Raw genomic sequence first — 25979 nt, 5'->3', positions numbered from 1 at the left:
GATTCAATCACTATCAATGACCTGTATCTATGTATGTATATTTTCAAAAACGTTCCAGGGCCTTACATTTTTTCCCCCCAGATTCACAAACTTTCAAGGATTTCAAGGACCTGTGGGAAAAATTTGTTAAAATATAACCTTGATTTCATTAATATTGACTGTTAGGTCATTACAAAGATTGAAATCACAGTGGCTGAAATCAAACAGATATGCCGATTATCTCAGAATCCTGGTTGTCACAGGCAGGGTCACAGATCTAAAAGTAAATATTGAAACAAAATTGTACCTTATCCTATAGACTGAATCCACAGTTCAAGAGGACAGGCATCTATAAATGACTGTATACTGCCATCTACTGGCTGTTTTAAGTTACTACAGGTACTTCAATAAGTCCAAAAATGGCAAAACATTATTAGAACAAATAACATTTTATTTCAAATACAAGGTGTGATAATAACACTCAAACAAAGGAACCGATTCAAACACACTTTTGTTTCGTTACAGCACACCATCATGATTCAATGAAAAACAAGCAACAAATCAGATTCCTGAAGTGGGATAAAATGAACCTGCACAAAATAATTTAATGTTAATGTCTGCATAACATGGAAAAATGTTTTAACAAAGCTTTTCACCGATATGAAAACTAAAACTGTAAAGGAACCGTGAGGACGTCAACACATCCCCCAAACGTCCTAAAATCACTCCAGATGGGTTTCTCCTGTGCTTGCAGATTACTTCACAGACTTCTGTTCGCCATTTTCAACTATTTTTCTCTTTTTCTCCTCCAACACAGTTTTGAAAACATTGGCTCTGTAAAACTTCAGTTCCCTAATGCTCTCCTGGATGTCCTCCAATGCTCTGTAAATCCAAACAGACATCATTATATTCAGCTGAGGACATCAAATGATCAAACATGGACATTTTAAAATAAAATAAATTCATACCTATGAGATGCTTTTTTCTGTGGTGCGAGCTTGTACTCGTCCGGATACCATCGTCTAAGTGACACAAAGAGAAAACACCGGAAACAATTACAATTTAAAATGAAGCATAGGTCGTATAATCAGTGCTGAATGAGTCACAGTGTGACTGCTTTAATCAAGTTTGATGTTGTGCGCATTTAAACAGTCGCAACACTTTATGCCGCGGCACGTCTGCATGTATTTAAGTGGCAACAGCAGCCATCAGGTCATCTGATTACACTAAAATGAATATTTTGCACATGCACCCTGATCCCAACATCACATACCTGCACAGCTCCTTAATAGTGCTCACGTCTATGATGCGATAGTGCAGGTGTCGCATGAACTGAGGCATGTATTTATCCAGAAACTTCTTATCTGCATGAACCGAGTTCCCTGTGGATGAACAACCACACAACCCAAGTCTGTATGGGTGATTCTCACGAAACCATTGAAACATCACGGCACTAATGATTTTAGCTTTAAAATGTGTAGTAACATTAAAAAGCATCAGAATTAACACAATACTGTGTTCTACCTTGCACAATGTGTGATTTTTAACATAAGAATTTATAATTGTAAATTTTATCTCATTTTCTGCTGAAATTCTCATTACCGCAATGTGTCCGGCTGTGTTTGAACATGCGTTATGTTGTAATTTAATCAAATTAACACAAAAATATTAAGAAAAAAAATAAATGGATGTTTTGCTAGACTACTTTAGATGACAGAAAAAATATTTACTGAATATTCATGTATAATAATCATGAAGAAAAATTAGGAAAATGATGTGTCCATGCCTGATGTTCTCATCCTCCGCAACACTTTTTGAGAACAGTTTAAGCACACATACAGAATTTTAAAGGGGGGGTTTAATGGTATTTCAAGCATTCTGACTTATTAACACAGTTATAGAGTTGTTTCCTCATGCTAAACGTAGGCAAAGTGTCAAAAATGCAGTTGGGCGTGTTTCAGAGTATTTCTGTGCCGAATGCACTTCGCCAGGGTTCGTACAAGTTTTGGCTAGTTTTTTTCGATTACGGTTCTAACTGACGTTTCAGGGGTTTTCGATACGTATCACTTCTTTATATGGGCTTCCGCCGGAAAACTTCCCCCGGAAAACCCCGCCCACCCGTCAATCAGCAGGAGACGCTAGAGCTGCTAACAGCTTATCACGCCACTCAGCTTTGTTTAATTTCAAAACTCAACAATGGCACAACAAGAAGTGTGTTTTTGGATGTAAGGGAAGACATCCAGCCTTATGGAAACAATGGATATAGTTTATTATCCGGATTAGCAGCGGAGTTTTGCGTGTGTGTTTGATGCGGTGGATTTTCAGAACCGGGTCATGACGAGTTACACGTGGTAAGTAAGACTTCTGTCTTATGTTGGAAATAGGCGCGTGTATATTATAAATGACACGAACATGTAGTGAATCATAAGTTACAACAGTGTTGTATAGTGTTGCATGACTCGTACTCGCTCCTCCCGTGTTATAACTCCTCCTTCTTCATTTTTTCGTACGTTATCGGAAAGATTCGGTAAAGCTAATTTTTCTTTTATAAATCTGATTAAACTAAAGACTCTGATATATAAAGGATGTCATACTACTCTATAGGTACTCCAGATTAATATCAGAAATGCAGAAACAGCGTGTGTTACGTGAGCTTTAATAAAGTTTGATTTTGAGTGACCAAGCACATGGACCAGTTACTTCAAGATGGCTACCAGGTAAGATCATTTTTTTACAGTTAATTTGAAATATTGTCTTGTCAGAATGCTTACACGACATTTTGATTATCATTACCGCAACAGATGCTTATTAAATGTTAATTTAATTAATAGAAGCATAATACTTTGATTTTAAATGCATGTGCAGAATCTCCAAATTATGTTCTTTCAGGTTTGTCATGTCATTTTGAAAATATGTCAGTGTTGATGTTTTCTGACTGTTGCGGTAATGAGATTTTTTAGGACTAATTTTTTAAATTATGTTACAAAAAGTGTTAAATGATAAGTAAAAGTTTTTAAATTAATGTTCCCATTTACTCCAGACTTTGTTTTTCAATGTCTGGTGGGAAAAAAAGTAAATTAAAGCTATTTTTACATTTTCATGCGTGACATTTTTAAAACCATGTTTTCGTGAGAATCACCCGTATAGCAACCTTATATTTGGAGGAGAGTGTAAGTTGCATGCATTGCATTAAATAAAAAAGCTGTAATTTTATATTCAAATCCTAACAGTCATGGTCACTTAAATTGCATAATTAATGGAAGAAGATTACAGTGAAAGTTCACCCAAAAATGAAAATTCTGTCACTATTTAATCACTATGTTGTTGTTACAATACCATAATATTGTAACTGAATGGGGCTCATGATCGGTTATGACAGAATATTAATTTTTGGGTGAACTGTCCCTTTAAGAAGCACAGAAAAGTTCACTATGACGTTGCTACAATCACATGATTGGTCAGTTTGCTACACAAAGCACCAACTCTTAAATCTTTTTTTAAGGTTTTGAATCTGCGTAAAGGAAAGCATGATGGATGGATGGATGGATGCAGGTGAGTGAAAGGTTACCTGCGAGAGGACATTGGCCAGGTGGCGTGTGCTGTCGGATGAAGGACAGGAACTCATACTCGGCTTGCTGGAGAGTGATGTCACTGTTTCTCACTGCTTGAGTCAATCCGGACTGACACACCAAATAAAAAATAATCAGATGTATATAAACATATACAATAATACACACAATAAACATGACAGAGAGGCTTATTAAAGCAAACCGACAGGTGTATAAATCTGTGCTTACATCCCCATGATGCTCTTTGCACCAGTCTGACATGCCGTCAAGAAGATCGTCGGGTTGATTTATTATCAAATTTGGCCCCTCTGCAAACAACAGCAACATTTTAGATTTGTACTGGGGTTATTTTTCAATAATTGTTCTGCAGTGCATCTCACCCACCTCTGCAATGATGTTTAGGTCCGAGTCTGTAATGATGCAAGCCATCTCAATAATCTCATCCTTATCGATGTCCAGCCCCGTCATCTGAGACAGGAGGTAAATCAACAATGGCGTGTAATAAAATAAATACAAACTCTGCAGAATGACTGTGCAGATTAATTTAGCTTTGCATGTAAAGTTAAAACTTAACCCTTTAAAAAATATCTATTGTAGGTGGATTCAAACCAGTACAGTTTACAAATGCCACATATGCACCTGACAACTAAGAACCAAAACTAAATATAGAAGCAGACCAGCAGGTTTTCTGGTGGTTTCTATTAACATGACAATAAATAGATGAATGACGTGTTAGATTCAATTGAACATTAGATTGAACATACAAATTCATCCAGCTATGGTCAAATGTCAAAATCCAGTTTCGTTATCACACTAATGATTTAGGCTTAACTAAATAACTACTCTAGTGCTAAGGTAGCTTATGAGGCTGCATCTTACATAAAACTTCAGTTAAACCTGAAAACAGATCTAAAAACAGCACAAATATGTTGTATCTCCAAGTTTTGGAGAGTTACATAATTTGTTTTATTCTGCAGACGCGGTTTACCTCCAAATCTACCCAGACCATCCGCTGCGTCATGAGCTGTGACATCTTCTTGGTGTCTGATCGGGTTGACATCAAGCCTCTGGACAGCACAGAGGCACATGGACTGAAGAGAGACACTGGTGGGTATCGTCTGAGCCGCTGTGATGACACGTACGCTCCAGTAAGAACTCTGAATCCAGAAACACTTACCGCTCTCCACATGTGTGCACGCATACTACCGTCTTCCGACCGCGAGTGTCGTAAATATCAGCGACAGGCGCGGCGAGTGAGCGCTATGGAAACGGACCAGGCAGGCTGCAGCCTGCGGAGGGCGCATATGCAGGCTGCATACGTCATCGAGCCTGGTTTATTTAAGTTAACTGAACATTACCTTCGCAAGTTATAAGCATATTACAACAATTTAAGATTAACTAAGAATAATTGTCAACTTTATAACTGTAAATTTTCTACAATATAAGACAGTCTTGATGACGAATGCAGCCTAGATATGCCTTCGGATGCTGAATCCTTCGGATTGATAAACGGCCATTGTATTTGTAAACATTTATTTACCATGTTTATTTGTAAACCATAATGAGAAGCAAAATATGGTTTGTGCGTAGTAGCCTATGTTTTATCAATTAAATAAATTAAAATTGTTTAATTTAGTATTTTTGGTTCATGAGTGTGAATATGTTAGCCAACTATAAACTAGTAAAGCCTGCCATCTATAAACATTTATAAAATATAAGCATTCAAAACTTACATTTTTCAGTTTCAACCACAGACTGTAAAAACGGATTAACTACTTGTATGACGTCATTTTGCACTCTCGTCTGATTCCGTGCTGTAATTTTTGAATAAATAAATATTTTTATTTACTCTTTAGCTTATCCTAATGTAACCCTTGCTGTATTTGTAATTCTTTCATACCAGTTAAAATATCCAGGCTTTAAGAGAAACCAAGCTACTGGGTCTTTAAATGCATTTAATAGTTTTATAATGATAATGTTTTTAAATGTAAATAAATAAATAAAATAGTTTGAATTGTTATTGAATTTATAGTAATGTTGCATATAATATATAATACATATACAAATAATATACCATAATCATAAATTATATAGCATTATATTACTTTAAAAATAATGTTAAAGGTGCCATAGAATAAAAAAAATGTATTTAGCTAGGCATAGATGATGAGCTCTGTACATGGTAATGACATATCGTGAGCCTCCAGTGCATTTGTATCTTAATTTTTAAGTGAACTTCGTGCACGCAAAAGACAGCTGGAAAACAGGCCAATCTCAACATAACACCAATTGTGACGTCATATTTGAAATGTTAAATAACACATTAAATTAAGTACAATGATGTTAAACTGCTAAAAACAAAATTGTGACTGCCGAGTTAATGCTACTAGTGATAGGCGATTTCGAAGCAGTGCTTCATGAAGCTTTGAAACATTTATGAATCTTTTGTTTCAAATCATTGGAGCATGTCTTAAACTGGCCAAGTCACGTGATTTTAGCAAACGATGCTTCATTACGTCATAACTGTTTCTAAACGTTTCTAAAATCCGATGGTTTACCACTAGGAGTTGATCACAAATTACCATGTGTCTAATATCGTTAGGGGAACTTGGGTCAGTTTGATTATGCAAGTTCATCTTTCAGACTAATAACGCTACCATTTTGCCTATTTTTTATAGACAGATTTAATTACAAACATGTGCATAATTAAAAGGGGGTTAAAGTGTTATGATCTGTTTGCCCTATATAAAACAAAAAATACACAATACAATTTTACGCAATGGCTTTAAGTTACGATAAATAATTATATTTTCCTAAAAACATATTTTTTAGAAAAATCTTGCAATTATTGTGTAAAAAGTGTAAAATGTTTGGATTGAAATCTTTTTGCTTTTACAACGTTTTCACCAGCAGGTGGCTTCATATTTAGGTGTTTGGAGCGCTTCGATCGAGCAAATCATTTTTCGAAGCAATTGGTTCAATTAAAAAAAGAAGCTTCGAAAAGCTTTGTCCATTAACAATCTCCAAACAATTATTCATTAAAATCTGTATTTTCGTCTGATACAGGCTCAAAACATATAAGGTCTATTTACTAAAGTGAGTTACTGTCATGAGCTTCAGAGCAGAGCTCAACATTATTATTCATGACCCTTCCAAGAGGGCAAAATAGACCATTTCATTCAAAGAACAAATCCTAAGGTTGTTAATAGACTTGTAAAACGATTCTGTATCATTTTTGCACTTAATAAAGTAATACACCTTCTATGTAATGTAACATATTATTTCAATAAATTCTTTGGCACCTTTAAGGAAAGAGCAGGTAATCAAATCATTACTTATTGTTCCCAACCCAAGGGCATTCTTGAAAGTTGTGTATAATGTTTATAGAGCTTTGGCTATCTAAACTATTTCATCGTGCCAATAAAGCTTTTTTAATCTGAACGTAGTGTGACAACAGTTGTTAGTAGTGGATGCAGTAACGCGTGTTGGACAGCCAACGGCGCACGTGCCCCATCACAGACTGTGCGCGCGGTATTTCCAATAGAAGCAGTTTATTATGAAAATACAGTACATTATTTGAAGACTGCAAATCGAAAGGTCTAAAGTTTAGGGTCGAGTGGTTTAATTCGCCGTATTACTTAATGATCATCTCACATTTGAGAAATGTTTTCAGCGGAAGGTACCGCTTCGTATTTCTACCCAGTAATGTAGAGCGTAATAATTAAACCTAATGTGTATCTTAATGCCTGTTGTACATCATTTGCAGTGCGATGCTGTTTTCGTGGCCCCGTCACCTAATCAATTCCGTGGTGGCGTGGATATGAGATCTGAATTTTAACACTAATAGCAGGACAGGACCGTAAACATCATATTTCAGGCCTGACACAGATAAGAATTTAATGGCAGGGAGTCACCCGGCAAAGTCGTCTGTGTGATCAAACCACAATGTGACGGGAAATCAGAGTTCAATAGAGAGGAAGAGAGAGAGAGTTTAACCCCCCTGCTCCTCTCTCAGGACTGTAGATAATAAAGACAGGAGAGGAATCGGAAGATTGTAATGAGTTTAACACACTGCCAGTCGCGTCCCTCACCGACTGATGGCACTGCAGTAATGCAACATGGGAAAGGTGTTATGATGAGACTATTATTATGCGCGCGCGCTCTCGCTCACTCTCTCTATCTCGCGGCGCGCGCTCTCTCTCATTGGCATGATTGTGTGTACTTACAATATTACCAAAGCATTATGAATAAAACAAGAATCATACACCTAACCTAACACAATAACAGCAAACAATAACAAAATAACAATATGTCTCTCACTCTTTGTCTCTCTTTCGTGCAAACATCTGCGCGCACACGCACTGGCACACACAAATTCAAACAAGGGAAGAGGAAAATAATGATGAAACACACAGTAACCTGAGGTCAGGGCTAGATAGCCCCTCCACCCTCTTTTATTGACTCCATTTTATTCAATTCCAAAACCTTAATGTCCAGAAAGTAGTGCGATCACATTTCAAGACTGTGTAAACACCTTTTTGAACACCTCAAATAGATTATAAATAGATTTGTAATGGAGTAACCGGAGTCTCTTTTTGAGTCAGCGCAATAGCCAATTGTTTTCTTCCTGTAAAGCCACAGAAGCCATGGGAGTCATTTGGGAGTCAACGTCTTCAAACTCCCAAGGTTCGGTTTAGATGTCGCATCAGATTAGTTAATCCATCTTAATGTAAGATGCAACTGTTTTTTTTAAAGAAAAGGCAACAGCAGTCGATTTGAAAAATGACCCTGCGCGTGTCTGACATCCTTGGAAGATGTTTGGGGTTGAGCCATGTCATTACACATGGGCTCAAAGTGATAATCCAGCAAATGGATTTAAGCTCTTGAAAGCTACCAGTGCATGTCCTAATGCATCCGTCACTTCTGAACTCTCGCCAGATAAGAGGAAGGAACCGCTCGCTACAGCCATAAAGTGGACAGACTAATGCAAGCCGGGTGTCTGATATCATCTAGCTCACCCACAAACTGCCGCTGTCACAAACAGCTGCAGTATATATCAAAACCACGGAGAGATTTATTTTAAAAGCATATCTATCTGTATATACAGGATACATTTCTAAAGTTCTCCTTTCTGAACTTTCGACAGAGCTTCTGTTGTTGACCCGGATGATTTGGCCGCAGACGTGTTTCTAAAATCGGGAAATCAACAGACGGGAGCGCTTTCCACTTCAAAGAATACCAGGTGTAAGGTCACAGGAACCTATTAAAAGTGTAAAAAACTATCCGAAAGATTGATTTTTCAGAGAGTCTGCCATTGATGGCTGTCTGGCCCTTTACTGTATTTGCGGTGTGTGGATGTTTGTGGGCCGGCCTTGAATGCAAGGTGCATGTGTCATGTTATGTCTTAAATGCAGCAAGACATTGAATGTGGTTTCAATATAGCTGTAAGTCTATCTGTATAGTTTTCTGACACAAGTCCATACAATGGCCATGCTTTCCACGCCACGAAAGTGAATGATCGTTGGTGGTTTGGCTTCAAAAAAGATGCCCAGAACGAACACACATAACTTTGAAAAAAAAAATTTGGGGAAACTATCTGATTAAACATCTGAAAGGTAAGTATGTATATACTGTCCGAAAAAAAATGGTTAAATGGTTATGATCCCAAACTGCAGCAGTACCCTTTACAAAGGTCCTAACATGTACCATTTACGTACAGACATGTACACATTTGGCACCAATTATATTTAGACGTAAAGGTGTACATTTTAAGTAAAAGGTGACCATTTTATGACCGTTTTTTTTTTAGACAGTATGCTGCAGATGGTTAACAATATGGCTGTTTTTTTCGCCATAACCTTTTCCACTTAAAACTTCAAAATGATTTTTATGGGAAAACCTTTCCCAGTGGAATAATAGCATGTTTTAGTACAATAGAGGTTACAAGTTCACTTCACAGAGAATCTTAAATGCACTGTGGCATTATCATTTTGAAAAAAGGCACTTATTTAATGAATAAATATAAAATGTAAATGTATTTAATTGTTTTAAAGGCTAGCGAAGCCGTCCGCATTCACACTGTGAGATGCACGTTCGTTTCCAGATGTCCTCACTCTTCTGAAAAGTGCAACTTTATTAACAGTGTTTGTATTGTAACCTAATAATCTGCCATTTACTGCCAGTCTCCCACAAGCATTCATTAATGTTGACTGACACGTCTAATTAATCTCTTCTCTGTCTCGGCGAGACAAAAATACAATTACGTGAAGTCTTTTAAAGACCCAGGAAATGGTTTAACCCAGTAGTTCCCAAACTTTTCACTTTGCGACCCATTTAAAATGAGTGTAATCTTTCTGGGGACCCACCAACATGTTTTAAAATGGAAATGTGATGACGGGTTGTATGATGTTTTCATCACTATCATGCTAGTGCTACCCATGGTGTAGAATGTGACATTATGTTTAAGTGGTATATGTCTCTTTAAAAAATGTATTAATATTGCGTTCTGTTGTTTGTGTTTTATGTGCTTATCTGAAAGAGTACCTATTTCATTGCTAAAAACAACTGTATTTTGTGTATTTGGTATAATACAATGTATTCACATGGTTAAAAAAACACATTATTTTCCACATATTGTAAATTTTTGTAGCTCCAGATATACTGTCTTCCTGAAACGCACTGATTTTGTACAAAACACATTGATTTGAAAAGCTTTGTGTCCTTGATTGGCCATCTAATCTGTACGTTGTGATCCGACGTCAGCAGGAAATGTGATGCTCCTTACCATGTTTGAAGGATTCGCTCACAATGCGATGCTAACAGGAGTTAACTTACAGGCTGAGAGTTAGAAGTGGGAGGAATTATGATAATGTCGGTCTTGTCTACATCACCAATCACAGGAAGTAAACTGTTGCTTACAATCCGTGTATTTGTCGTAGTCCAAGAAAAGAGATTTATGTTGGAGACGATAACGCAAGTATTTTTTTCTATGTCATTTTATTCATGAAATGCAAGTTTAATTGCAATACCACAATACATTATGGTATATCATATCAAAATCATTGTCTAGTCATTAGTTAGACTAAACTGTTTTTGTGTTATTCACCACTACAGCCAAGCAACCCAGCTTATTCTACTGCGACCCACGGTTTGAAAACCCCTAACCAATGCAATTTTCTCAGCTTTGGTGTTAATCAGAATGATAAAGATTTGTCCTTTTTAAAATACCTAATAGTTTTTTTACTATGGTTGGAGATCTCACCTGAAAGCATTTTATTGGTCATACATTTGTATGAATTGCTCATTAGCTGGTGATGATCCATTTTGGTGCAATTGCTCCTTTATTACTCAAGCCACACTGTCAGCAATAAAATGGTCCCTTGCTGTCACTGAGGGTGGTGCTTTGTCTATAAATATATCTTTTACCTAAAGGGTTCATGATAGTATTTCAGAGGTACATATTGATACCAAATATTGATACCAAAGAGAAACTATATTTTATGGCGTAATAGCACTTTTGGGAGTACTTTGACTCGGCGCAGTAACACCCTCCCTCTCCCATTATGAGAGGTAGAAGAGGAGCGGACTTTTCAGGTGAGTCGAAGTACTCCCATAAGTGCTATTACGCCGTAAAATATAGTTCCTCTTTTAAATCCGCTTAGAAAAGCGCTACGTTTTATTTTGTACCACCAAACTTGCTCGTATAACTACTCGTCTTAAATAGGAAAAACGTTGATGTGTTTGGTCACTTCTAACTTTATCTCTAAATGGTAGCACTGAATGAATGGGGCTAAGCTAAATGCTATCGAAGTGTAGCAGCGCGCTCCAGCGCTTACGTGCACGCACACAGATGATACAGGGATGTATCAACAATTCTTAGTTAAGGTAATAACATAGTTTAATATTGAAAATGAGTAGACTATTTCTTTAAGGTATTTAACATTTTTGAGTATTAACACTAAATTATATTTTAATGATAAGTTCAATTTGTAATACTGTAGTTGAGGTCAAGAAAAATATTAATGATGCTGTTATAAAAGTATTTAACAGAGTGTTAACACTTAATGACATTTAAATCATAGTCTATTGTAATGTTAACCCATAAAGCTTGGTAGTTTCTTAAGTTTGATAATTTTTTTGCTATGTCATGTTTATGACAGATTTATGACAAGTTATAATGTATTGGGTTATGTCAAGATGTCATAACAAAGACATCTCAAACAATATTTTTATATTTGCATCCAATGACATGATTCAACAAATTACATTGTGATAAACATGCGTAAAAACTCCTTTATGTTCATGACGCGTGTCATGTCATGATTATGAAGGTGTCATGTCAGTCTTAAGCACACCTGTTTAAGTAAAGTGTTACTGTAATAAACGCAAAACGGCTCACGTTTGTCAATGTTTCAAATTTGTGTTTACACTGAAATGTCTCCTGATTGCTGTCGCGAGATGTCAAAGAGAGCTTCCTTCTGATTTGGTTTAAGGTTCGGCTAAAAGTTTCTTTTGTCAACTTTTAAAAGTACACTAATATTGATGGGCCCAACACTAATGGACATTGACTAAACGCCACGAAACCCATTGTTGATTTCACAGGGTCTTTAAAAGTAAATAGACTTTAAACCCAATGAAAGGATTCATCCATACTAACTGACAAACTGTTTTCTATTCAGAAGGAGTATGCCAGAATCCGTGTGCAGAGAATCCTAAAAAACAGTGTGTTATTTTCCGATCCGAGGCAGCGAGAGAGATCAAGAGATCATGTCACGCTCTTTTTTTGTTTTTTTTTCAAGCTTGACGACACAAAGCTTGAAGGTCAAATCACACCTAGCGTTTAATCACTCATCCGCTGCCCGTCGGCTGTGATTGTTGCCCCCGGGGTGAGGGCAGGGCTTCACCGGAAATCCTCTCATTTCACAATACCAGCGCAGAATTATTTCTGCTGTTTAGCTGAATGCCACCACATGAATAAAAATGATCACTTTTCTTAGCTGGAAGGAAAACCAAATGTACTTGACGCACCACAAACCAGACTCATATTTATGTTCGCTGTGATATTGATATTGTGATGCTTTGAAAAGAAAGATCGCTCCCAGCGGTGTGAGTTTAACACACGTCATGATAACAGCAGATGCAGGCTTATGTTGCTCATCTTTACCTGAAGAAGGTTGCTTGCTAAAAAATACTGGGTTGTTTTAACCAGGAACATTCAGTCAGATAAACTGTTTAGTGCCCTTTATGTGAAACCTGTCATAGAGAAAATCCCTGACTGAAGATTTTCTAAAGCTTGGCTACGTTATTTTGAACCCAGCATTGGGTAAAAAAGAGTCGAACGCAACCCACTGGGTTGTAATTGAATCTATGCTAGGTTATTGGGATATTTAAACATTTTCTGGGTTAATTTAACCCATCGTCTCAGTTTGTCTCTTTTTGACGCATTTTTCATTTTTATACTGGACCCTAGTCTGATATAGGTGCATTAAGCATTGCTTACTATCCAAATCATCAAATCCTAGGCTGTTTAAAACAGAAGATAGCATCGATTGAACAACTTGATCTTTTTGATCTTCGGCTTTAAGCACCCCAGCACTATTTTGCATTTTCCATTAGAGAACAAACGGTGGTTTCATGGCAAGAATGTTAATATAAAAAGGCTATTTTCTTCGAAAAATGTTGCTTTTAGCTGCCTTACAGCTTGGAATATATAATGATGTATATAAGTCATAAGTGGGCCCATATGGAAACTGTGCCTGTGGAAGGAAATCTCTGCAGATTTCTATAAAATTTGTGTACCTGACGTTCATAAAACTGTACAATTCCCCTGCCCCACACGTGCGTTTTTTAGTAAATATTTTAGCAGACTGAATTATGCTTTCAGTTTACTCTCCGCTCCATTTAACACACATTTTATTTTTTCCGCATAATTCCGCAGACTTCCATACGTGTCTGAAACTTACTTTAGGTTAAGTGCTTTGCTCAGTGATGATGGCTTACTTACTCAATATGGCCATTTAACCTTCCATGTGCCAGGCCCACATTAATGCAATATTGAACCCATGTTTAACCAAACCGCAAAATCCAATAAACAAACATATGTGACCCTGCATGTTAAAACCTAGTTAAAGTCATTTTGTGATGCTACATAATGTAAAGAACATTTTGTGAAACCTTTAATATAGTCTAAGTAAGATTAAGTCAAAGATTGAAATCAATGAATACAATCAAACTATAGGTATGGGAACCATGGCCACTTTGATGGCCAATTAAGGACCGCCCAAGACCCGATATGACTCCCCAGCCTGATCTCACAGGAAGTCGTACATATTTTTCGAGTTGGCTAATTCGTGTGAATTCATACGAAGTTAATCATGCAAAAACATACGATTATCTAAAAAAAAAACAGTAACGAAACCCCACCCCTAACGCCAATGTCACAGGGGTCAAGGCAAATCATACAAAACTGTACGAATGTGGTTGTACAAATTAATACTAATTATCCACGTCGTAAAATACTTACAAATGAGATGTGGACCAACCCATTCTCACCAAAAAGCGTACAAATGACACGCAGTGTGATTATTGTGCAATAGATATGCCAAATTCCGCGTTTGCGTGCATATGATACGCCAGTCCTTCCCATTCACATTCATGTCATTTTATTTATTGTTTTCTGTTTTTTTACCATTGTCGCTTGGGTTTAGGGTTAGAAAAACTTTTTGTTATATAAAAATGACATCCCAAACCCCATCTCTAACCCCAACCCCAAGCGACCATGACTTAAATATACACAAAAACATAGAGAAACCTGTTTATTAAATAACCTGCTTAAACAAATCTGAAATCTAACCCTAAACCCAAGTGAAAATGGTTTAAAAAACAGAAATAAATGAGAAAACAATAAATAAAACAACACGAAACGATTCGCCATATAAGTGAATGGGAAGGACTGGCGTATCATATGCATGCAAAAGCGGAATTTGCCGTATCTATTGGACGATAATCACACTGCGTGTCATTTGTACCCATCTTGGTGAGAGTTGGACTGACATGTAAAGCAACAAATCACATTTCGCTTTGTGCCGCGCCACGTTTAGGGGTAAGGATAACAGACTGGTATGCAACTGAAATAATCCACTGTGAGGCGAGCTTTTGTGAACCAGTGCATAAAACAACAAATAAAAAAATAAACAAGAACTAGACTTGACAAGAACAGAACAAAACAAAAGCATGACATGGCATGTCTTTTAAAGGACACCTATTATGGCCTTTTTACAAGATGTAATATAAGTCTCAGGTGTGCCCAGCATGTGTCTGTGAAGTTTTTAAGCTCAAAATACCCCACAGATCATTTGTTATAGCATGTCCAAGATGCCCCTATTAGGGTGGGAGCAAAAACATGCTGTTTTAATGTCTGTACCTTTAAATGCAAATGAGCTACAGCTCCTCACTTCCTTACAAACAGACAGTGAGCGCTGATGAATACAGTCTGAGGCAATAATATCTAGTGGACCGAGTACAACTCGCTGAGGGTGGAAACTACTGTAATGCAGGACGGATTTTTTCATCGTAGGGTGGTTATGTTCACACACTGCCAACACACATTGGGCCCTATTTTAACGATACAAGCGCATTGTCTAAAGCGCACAGCGCAACGTCTAAATGGGCGTGTCCGAATCCACTTTTGCTAATTTAACGACGGGAAAAATGGTTTGTGCGCCGAGCGCATGGTCAAAAAAGGTTGGCACAAGTTTTTTTTATGAGAAATGGGAGTATTTCGGGCGTAACGTGCAATAAACCAATGAGAGGCTCAGCTCTCATCCCCTTTAAAGGCCTGTTGCACTGGCGCTATGTCTAATCCCTATTTAGATGACGGACTTTGTAAACTGAAAAACTAAGCGGAGGAAGAAGATCCCCAGTTTAAGATTAATGTTAAATAATTGTGTTGTATTGAAACTGTTATTTTTTGGATTAAAACCTTTAAAACCCGCTTTCTTTTAGTCATGGAAGTAAAAAAGCAGGCTTTTAGTTGCTTTAAATATATGGCTATCCAATATCATCTAAAAATAATTTACAAGGATTTAAGAAAAGGTTTGTACTCTAAAAATACTTTATTTGTAACAAACAGGAGATAAAGAATTTACAAACTGCTCTCCGCACTTTTCAGCACTTGGACAGCGGCATGAATTTTTTTAAAGAATTACTTAAAAATGTTTCTCATCTTACCATATGCACAGGTACAAAGTCATCATATACAATAAATCCGTGAGATAGCATTTAAAAAAAAAAACATTTAAAAACAGATGCATTTGTTTAAAGCAAAGCATTTATTTACTTACCAGGCTGCAGATAAAGCAGCTCTTTGCGCCTTCTAACGTCTCATAATTAGTCCTCATTTATGTCCAAGAGCATATTACTAATGCGCTCTATAAATAACAAAAAACATATTGCGCCATTGACTTTAGAGCAGGTTTTTGTTGATCACTGGCATAGTCTATTTTAGTTACCTCAAAATAGCAACGCGCCAACAATGCGCCTGAACACACCGCGTTTTCAGACCAGAACACCCATGAGTGCAAAAGGGGGCGCAAATGCATTTGATATTCAAACAACGTGGTGCTAAACGTGAATATGATAATTGCGCAGGGTGGAAACTAGCAAAAGGCACTTGTGTCACGCATTGCGCTGGATTATGTCCAAAACCCTTGTAAAAGTGGATTTCACATAATATAGTCCCTTTAAAGACTTTATGCGCTGAACCTTGCATACTTTACACCTTTGTGTTAAAGAATCTTTGCTTGGAAATCCTCACGGAAATCCTGTATAATTCAACCAAACGAAGGACGACTTTGAAGCTGCTAAAGTGTATTAAGTGTCCTGTATCCAGTATACTTTCAGCAAATGGTCCATGGGCGTGACGTCAGAGGCTGATGACGTGGTGTTTACAGACTTCTTTTTATATAACGAAGAATAAAGACTGGATGGGGAAAGCACATGTGAATGGGGTCTTAGTAGGCAAGTGTTTACACCACTGACCACAGTTATGTCTGATTCATAAACAAATCTTTCGTTTGTAGTGGTTCTTTTAAATGATTCAATCAAACACTTTAAGATAATCATAACAATGAGTGATGACTAAAATCAATCAGTGAATCATTTTTAAAAATGATTCATTAAATGACAAACATACTAACTGATGACTATTATACTGCGTATTTTTAATAATGATCTCAACCCGTAATCATCAATTTGTAACCTTGCTATACTAATGTGACTCATTTTGCATTTCCGATTATCTGATTACGTATTCACTTTAAACAGACTGTTTAAGAAATGCTGTAGTGGTTTTGCTCAATCTTTGACATTAGACACCTGCCGCCTGGATAATAACCTGTTCAAACACTTGAGCTCAAAGCCAGGAGTTCATGAGGAACTTCTCACTCTCAGGCTATTAAATAACTATACACCGTGAACATATCCCTCATTTGAAGACAAGCTTCTCTCACACCCTTAAAAAGTTAAATCTCCATTTTTAAAGGCTCCATACTCTTTACTTCAATTAAAGCTTTTTAAACCCCACCGGCTCAGAGTAAGCACAACCTAAATCAATGGGAAATTATAAACGCTGAACCCTTTTATTTAGGATAAGTCAGTGTGATTGAGGATCTTTCAAAGACCTGATGTTGTGTTGGGAAATGGCGGTCTTTAATCTGTGCGCTCATTGACATCTCTGTTTCACTCTGGCAACTTCCAAATGAATCCATGTAAATCCGGCAGCAGAAATGAAACACGCCGCAGACGCTGTAGAAGTAGATTAGCACGAGCGGATCTCCGTATGCCACCCGCGCGTGCCTGCGTTCGGCCTTTTCCAAATGTCAATAAGCACGGTGTGATTTATCTTTAAGTCTGGTTGCGAAGTGGACCCCGTCAATAACAACTGTTGATGGAGCGCCGGCTTGTGTGCTTTTTCAATGGCTTATAATTTATGTAGGACATAAAACAGGCAATCAGAGCTCGGCTGATCCCGAGGTCAGCAAAATCGTAGGCCATGCCAAAGATGCAATTGAGACCTTTGAGAAATATAAATATCTCATATATTTATCTACATCTAAAGGCCACTGTATATTTCACAATGTTTGATTATTATTGTTTTCTTTAAGCCGGCTGGAACTTTTGTATTTGTAATGTCACGGATGCTATTTCCAATGTTTATAGATAGATTAAGGATTTAAAGGGATAGTCCAGCCAAATATCAATGATTTATTCGCCTTCAAGCAATACGAGATACACATGTCCATCATCTTTCAGATGAACACAGTAACTGTCCTTGCTCTTCCAAGCTTTATAATGGTAGAAAACAGGGATCAAGGAACAATTTCTGACTTTAAAAAAGAAGTGCATTCATCCTTCACAAAGATAATCCACATGGCTCCAATGGCTTAATAAAGGTCTTCTGCGGGAATAAATGTGATTGTGTAAGAAAAATGTTCATATTTCAAACTTTATAAACTGTAATACCTAGCTTCCGGAAACTACGCCATCCTGGAGTTTTAGCGTAATGAGCGTTTGTTGCAATGGGTACGATGCGGGGAATCCAAGATGGCATCGTTACCGGAACCTAGTTGTTATCATCGCTTATAAAGTTTAAAATACGGATATTTTTCTAACAATTACACGCAGTAGACATTTATTAACCCATTGGAGTGGATTACTTCTTTAAAGGATGAATGCACTTTTTTGGGCTTCAAAGTCAGAAGTCGTTCCCTGATCCCTGTTTTCTCCCATTATAAGCTTTATAAGCAAGGACATTTACTAAAATATCTCCAAATGTGTTAGTCTGAAAGACGATGGACACATGCATCGCGGACTGCGTGAAAATGAGTATCGTGGGAAAAATGTGATATTTGGCTGGAGTATTGCTTTAACATCCAGCCCTTAACCAAAAATTACAATTCAGCATGACTCATCTCACACTGTTTGACACCTCAAATCACGCAGTTTGTTGAGAAACGGTGTGTTATTATATTTGAGAAAAATTAGATTTATCATTCAGCAGGTGAAAATCCTAACTTAGTGACAAGACTTACAATGCTTAACAAATTTATTAAACAAGCATCCATTGTAAGGTTTGTGCCACAGCTGCCCTAGTGTTTCCCAATCCTGGTCCTCGAGTACCCCCTTCCAGAAAGTTTTAGTTGTCTCCTCATTTAAAACACTTTGGAAAAGAGAGTCGGGCTGAGTACCAAAACACACTTGTAGCCAATCAGCAGTAAGGGGCATGTCTACTTACTTAAATTGTTGACTGGGTTGCGTATGTGTTGGGCGAGTCAATCAAAAGAAGGTCCGGATTCTATTGGGGTAGGGGCGTGTTGATTTCAAATATCAGCATTGGCTTTCAGAGATCATGCACCCCACCTTTAATAGAAAATAAGTTTTAATGTTGAATAAAGTTAAAAAGTAAATGTTTAATAATTTTTGACTCCTGAGAAAAGTTGAATATGTCGTCTAATAAAATTGTACATGGTCTAATAAATCTGTTAAGCCTTGTTCACATCTAGGGACGTAGAGATTTCATAAAGATCGGCTTTTTTGACTCGGGCATGAAAGCAAATGCCCAAAACCCATGAACAACTGCACTTTGCATTGGGCACAAAATGTAATCCAGTTTGTTACATTATTGCCTAATTTGTTAGTGTGACTACAATAAAGTCTAGAAGGTGTAGACAAAAACCCACACTTCCATTCTCTCTTCTCATTAGAAATGCTGATTAAGTCTAATTAGTCTGTGATTCAGCCACCATGACCGATTATTGGACCGTCCTCATGTGCATAATACAAATGACAATTAATTACAGATGGTAATAGTGAGAGTTTGGAGAGCGTGCAGGTATCACGTCTTGAGCTGCAGTACATCAGGACTCATCTAAAGAGAGAGAGAGAGAGAGAGAGATTCACAGTTCATCAGTTTTCATTGCAGGAGATGAAGCCGTCCATAGGGGGAAAGAGATGTTTGGTTGTGTAAGCTCTGTAACTACTTTTGTTTTTGTTTCTCTTTTCACCGTTGACATTTGTAAAATGCTATTTAATAATACTGTATAATACCGCAACGTTTTGAGTTGTAGGCCAGCAGTAAGTTTGTCTCAGGGGGGACGCTTGATTTTAAATCTTATGAATTATACAGTCAAGGTTGGAAGATTTATGCTCGGCAGTATGGCAAAGAGGCGGTTAATTTAAATAAAAGTTTAATTTTTCACCGGTTCACATCTGAGCGGATCAACCCCTCAACAAAACATTACACCAGAGGAACTGCGGTTAAACCCACATTCATGCATCTGTAATGGAGGTCTTCGATTGAGAGAGGAGAAAGATGTTATCAAGGGAAAAGTTCAAGCGAAATCATAATGTCTGAAATAAATAAATAAAACCTAGTATTTCTCTGAAAAAGACCTCAGATACACTCTGAAAAATGCTGCACTGTAAAAAATACTTTGCTGCCTTAAATTTTTTTGTTGAATCAACTCGAGTTTACATGTCATTTCAACTTACTATTATTTATCTTGACTAGAGATGAGTTATTATAACTACAGGTGAGTTGTTATAACTTATAATATTAAGTTGACTTTTCTCAACTATATGTTATAAGTTGTGACAACTCATCTCTGTTGACATGACTTATAAATCTGAGTTGATTTAACAAAAAATGTTACAAACGCACTGGGTTGTAATTTAACCTATGCTGGGTTAGCCTGGTGCAACCAGACTCTCATACATTCATTTCATTTGTACAGAGAGTCTGACCACGCTCCATTGGAAAGCATTACTTACATTAAGGAGGGTCCTCTGTTGAAGTTTAAAATTATTGGATCTGCCCAGAGTCACTCTGAATCTGCCATAACCAATCGCTAACGTTTGGTCGTGACGTATGTCACTCAGTCTGGCGCACGACTTCAACGACTGCGTTCTTTGCCACTCCCCGCTGTTCGCTGATTGGACAGGCAGATTTTTGCCGGAGAAAACTAAACTCTACAAAGCAATCCCAGACGTTGTTCTGAAGCAAAATTAAAATTAAGCGGAAGAATGTAGGAGGGCGGAGCCAGGCTAATGCTGGGTTGCTTCAACCCAAAATGCTCAGCCCAGTCACACGAAATTATGTACGTATAGTCACGTAATTTTTTTATTATTGTTCGTGATACTGTCATGAATTTCCGCTATTTTTGTGATGGTATCACGAATTTCTGTTTATGTGTCATTGTGACGTATGGTTACTTAACTGTTTTGTCCTATTTTCTTACCATTGTCGCTTCGGTTTAGGGTTAGATTTACATAAAATGACATCCTTACCCAACTCTAACCCTAACGCCAGACGACAATGTTTTAAAATTTAGAAAATATAAAAAAAAAAATCAGAAAAAATAGTATAAACCAATACTTAAAGTGACATCCTAACGCAACACCAAATCTAACCCTAAACCGAAGCGAAAATGGTTTAGGAAAAAGCAGTTGAGTAACCAATACGTGATAATGACACATAAACAAAAATTTGTGACATTATCACGAAAAAAAAAAAATCAAAAAATTATGTGACTATAGGGACATAATTTTGTGAGACTGGTTAGAAATGCTTGGGCGTTTAACCCATTGTTGGATCAAATATAAACTCTTTCTGGGTTATTTTAACTTAAAGGTTAGGTTTGGCCCTTTTTGACCCAATGCTTAGTTGAAAAAATAACCCTGCATTTTTACAGTGTATAAATTCATTCAAGAGCTTTTGCAATTATTTTTATCCAAGCAAGCCAAAAATATAATTTTAAAAGCATCTATTCATGCATCATTATGGATATTTTCAGTATATGATATGATAAGTGAGTCATTATGAGTAATCTTAGCTGTATAAATAGGATAGGAGATTTTTTTGGTAATCATTCAGGGCAACAAAGAGAACAATAAGAGGTAAAACTGACATGCGCATTTATATAGGAGCCCTTCATGGAGACCTCAGAGACAAAATGTCAGAGGTTAGTCTGCCATTGACCAGCTTAACCATCTCTGATTTTATTTATGAAAGGTAAATACCTAAAGTAATACGGAGCGCGTCCATCATTCTGAATGTCCCGGTAGAGGCAGGTGTAAAATCTTTAAACCAGTGCTTCTCAAATAGTGGGGCGGGACCCCCAGGGGGGCTCGAAGCGACACCAGGGGGGGCGCGTGAGACCCCAGGGAAAATACTTTTTCAAGAAGTGATTTTTAAAGACATTACACCCCAATCACGCCGATAAGCCGCTTGTGTTTTTTTTTATTATTTATTGATTATATTTAATTTTTCAGCATCTAAGGGTCAAAATTATTATACTTTAAAAAAAGACTGATTTTTTTTATTTCAGGCAACTTGATGCATTTTAAGTCTTTTCTGTTACAGACTAAAAAACAATGTTAATAAAGTTATTCTTTGTTGTAAGTTGATCGATATTTCTTTTTTTGTGTTTTATTTTTGTGTTTTCTCAATGTTAATAAGGATACAATGTTTTGCAGATGTGTAATTTTATAGACGAATTATACTATTTACAGTCGCGGCGGAGAGTTGGGGGGCGCGAAATGTTTACCTCTTCCTAGGGGGGGCGTGACAGAAAATAATTGAGAAGCACTGCTTTAAACCAAGTTTACATTTCCTTTTTGACCATTTTTGACAGGAAGCACCACAGTAGTACACTCAGAAAAATGCAGGGTTATTTTCAACCCAACGTTGGATCAAAAAGGAACAAATCCAACCTGTTAGGTTGTAATTTAACCTAGGTTTTTTAACCTATAATGACAAATACAAACATTTCTTGGGTTAATATAACCCAACGGCTGGGTTTCTCCCTTTCTGACCCATCACTCGATTTAAAAAATAATGCATTTTTCAGAGTGTATGAATATTATCCCCTGTGTGCATGCAATACTTTATGAAACATTATTATGCAACCTTTATAGTTGCATTTTTTATTATGCACACTATCCAAATGTTGCGTATGCATGGAGTAATGAATGAAATGTTACTATGAAATATTTATTCTCGCATATGGCATGGTTGCACATATTATCTGCACTTATAAACTTTGCATATATTTCCATATATTTGGAAGATAATACAAGTTTAATATTCCCTAAATACTGTAAACGGCCTACTTTTTAAAACAGTAATACTGTAGGCATTCGGGTGTTTTAAACAGCACTAAATTGTTGTTGTGTAACCTCATCACATTGTTTTTCCATTTTAATTACATTTCTAATAAAAAAAAAAACTAGCCAGTCGGAGTAAATATCAAAACAGGGATGTTAAAATAGCAGCTTTAATTAATGGAGCTGCAATTATTGCATAATATTTACCTGTTTTGAGAAACAACAGACATATCCCATGATATCAACCCGACAGCTCAACTTATAAATCATTATAAGCTAACCACGATGAAGTGACAGTTTTGTACACAGATTGTTTATGTACTTTCTCAATAAGCTTTTACTGGAAACAGCAGGTCAAGTTGAATGCAGTGCATTGTGGGACATAAACTTAAACCATGCTTGCGTGTGCAGTTTGGCAAATATAGTAGATCATCAGCAAGATGATCCCATGCATACTAAATCTCTTTCTGCTGCATACAGTACACAGTTGATATCCACTTTAATCCTATAAATGATCTATTTTCTCAAAGCTTGTATTCACACCTATATAAGAAAAGAGTCTATTTGCTAATCCCTGTTTGCTAAGAAAAAGACGAATGAACTGAGCAAGACTCCACTGTCGCCTGATCCATCTCTTTCATCCCCTGTACTCCACAGTATTTCTGTTTGCCCAGCTCTTAAAAAGGTTAAGCGGGAAAGTCAAGCATTCTCATTTGACAGCTCTTACACCATCAGAGGCTCACAGGTCCCTTAACCTCATTCAGTTCACGTTTAGCAGAGCGATGATCTCCAAGAAATCACCTTTTTCTGCTACCACATGATGCTTTCTACACCTGAACTCATCTGAACGGAGGCTCCAGTCATTTATTTTGCTTTCGTGGATTATGACACTTTCCACAAGAACGCTATGCTTAACCTTTCAAATGTTGATCATCAACCTTACACTCATAAAAATAAAGATGCTACAAAAGGTTCGACACAGTGATGCCAAAGAAACCATTTTTGGTTCCCCAAAGAACCATTCAGTTTTTAAATAACCATAAGTTTGATGCTAAAGGTTCTTTATGGAACCATACAGCCAAAAATGGTTCTTCTATGGTAAAGCACCTATATTTTTAAGAATATAGGTTAAACAATTCAGGCAGGGGTAGACTTAATTTAGTTTAACAATTAAAATTAAAACATTTACTAAAATTATGAGATATAGGGGCAGTTTCCTGGGCAGGGTTTAGATTAATCCAGGATTAGGCTTTAGATATATTAGGACATTTAAGTCGTTTTTACAAACATACCTTACAAAAAACAATACTGGTGTGCTTTTTGAGACAAAACAATGGCAATGATTTATCTTAAGATACGTTAGTGCAAGATATTTTTAAATTAAAGCAGTTGAAACATGCATTTTAGTCTGGGACTAGGATAAGTCCTGTCCGGGAAACCCCCATAATGTTTAATGTTGGATGCACTATTTAAGGGAGAAGGAAGATAACAGCCCAGTCACATGAAATTACTTACCTATAGTCACATATTTTTTTTATTCTTTTTCGTGATACTGTCACTGTGTTTTTCCGTAATCGTATCACAAATATCTGTTTACGTGTCATTGTCACGTATTTACTCAACTGTTTTGTCCTATTTTCTTACCATTGTCGCTTCGGTTTAGGGTAAGATTTACATAAAATGACATCCTTACCCTAACGGCAGGCAAAAATAAAATAGGAAAAAGCAGTTGCGTAACCAATACGTGACAATGAGACATAAACAGAAATCTGTGATACGATCACAAAATCTCGGAAATTCGTGACAATATCACAAAAAAAATCTAAAAATTACGTGACTATAGGTACATAATTTTGTGAGACTGGGTAGATTTTTTGTGATAAGAACCGCCTGCCTATACTTTTTCCCTGCTTATTACACAGTTATTTACCTTATGAATAAGGTAAGGAACATTCAATATGGTTTTAAAAGATTTTTTTGCTTATTTTTAATGAATGCAGACCATCCAGGAGATTTACTTTCAGTTTTAAAGGGGACATATCATGAAAATCGGACTTTTCCATGTTTAATTCTTTCCCCACCAGCGTTTAAAAAAAAAGTTGCCAGCTAGCCCCAGCATTTTTCATGATTTTCAAAAAAGTTTAGTGCCTTACAGAAAATGTTCCTCTGCTTTCAAACAAACAAGCAAACAAAAAAAATTATGGGTAGGTTTCTTCAAAAACAATAAATTGAGCAAAAAAAGCTGAGATAGGACTTTTGATAGAGATCTGATTCAGCTGTTTGTCCTAGGGCTATACTTCCGGGTTTTATGTTGAGGAAGAGTGCCAGCTGGTGGATAATAGCGGTATTACGGATTGCGGAAAAATACTCGTCTATGGCAGGGAAGCGTTTTCTCTTAATTGACAAGTTAACTCGTCAATGGCGGGGAAAGAGTTAAGTGCTATAATTGGGTCCTCAGTGCTTCTATCACCTAGAAAATGTGAAAAAGATCAACCCAGTAACTTAGTTTTGGTAAACCATTCTCCACAAGCATGTGAAAAATTAGGTGATTGAAATTTGGTCCCTGTGATGTCAAAAGTGGATAATACAGAAATGTCCCCTTTAAGACAGTCACTCCAAAAAAACGCGATTGCACGATTTATTGCATAATCAGCCCAAGTCCGCATATTTATGCAGGGCTGCATTTTTTCCAAATACGACGCACTTCCGCCACAATAATTACAGATTTCCGTGCACAAAATATGCGGGGCTTGCATGATTTCATAATCTCCGCATTTTCGTAGCAAAAAGTCACATATATATTAGCAGAAAGTTGAAAAATGTTGCATTTACTTCACACAAGCGCAGCCCTGTCCTCTGTTGCCATGGGAACGTTATGAAGTGACGTGATTATGTGACGTGAACATCATTGCAGCTTTTGCAAGTTCCGCAATTTTCGCAAATTCCCGCAATTCCATCGTATTAATATCCCGCATATTCCATCGCATTTTTTAAGAAAACGTGCCACAAAATCCAGGATTTTTGCCCGCAACAATCACAAAAAAAACTCTGCGTTTTTCTGGAAGGACTGTTAAGATAAGACAAGATACTTAAATGTCACGAACACACTATTTGGTTTATTCATTGGTAATATAATGTCATATATGTTATTATATTTAATATTAAACTGTACCTGTCAAAATAATTTGCAGCATCCGGGTCACCGTGTGTTATAAATGGTTGTTATCTGGGCATAACAAACCTGAAAATGTCGAGACTAGCCAATCAGAA

The 25979-nt window shown here is 36.8% G+C and overlaps 1 protein-coding gene across 1 annotated transcript; it reads right to left on the bottom strand.

Annotated features, from left to right (window-relative positions):
* Positions 1 to 409: 409 nt before the first annotated feature.
* Positions 410 to 4780, bottom strand: smfn (small fragment nuclease). Its single transcript, XM_055207834.2, has 7 exons — positions 4537 to 4780; positions 3933 to 4016; positions 3777 to 3854; positions 3548 to 3659; positions 1253 to 1361; positions 948 to 1001; positions 410 to 861 (listed from the first exon to the last, which is right to left on the bottom strand). Exons 1-7 carry the CDS (start codon positions 4747 to 4749, stop codon positions 735 to 737), a joined length of 777 nt encoding a protein of 258 aa, XP_055063809.2. The 5' UTR covers positions 4750 to 4780; the 3' UTR covers positions 410 to 734.
* Positions 4781 to 25979: the final 21199 nt, after the last annotated feature.

This window comes from Misgurnus anguillicaudatus, chromosome 12 (genome assembly GCF_027580225.2).
Source record: "Misgurnus anguillicaudatus chromosome 12, ASM2758022v2, whole genome shotgun sequence".
NCBI classification, from domain to species: domain Eukaryota; kingdom Metazoa; phylum Chordata; class Actinopteri; order Cypriniformes; family Cobitidae; genus Misgurnus; species Misgurnus anguillicaudatus.
Note: the sequence above shows the minus strand (reverse complement) of the source record. Positions and strands in the feature narration are given on the sequence as shown.

Coding starts and splice junctions, on each gene's coding strand:
- smfn (XM_055207834.2), bottom strand. CDS start 4,749: ATGCGTGCACACATGTGGAGAGCGGTAAGTGTTTCTGGATTCAGAGTT. Junction 3,660..3,776: donor GCAAAGAGCATCATGGGGAT/GTAAGCACAGAT, acceptor TTGGTGTGTCAG/TCCGGATTGACTCAAGCAGT. Junction 1,002..1,252: donor ACTATTAAGGAGCTGTGCAG/GTATGTGATGTT, acceptor TGTGTCACTTAG/ACGATGGTATCCGGACGAGT.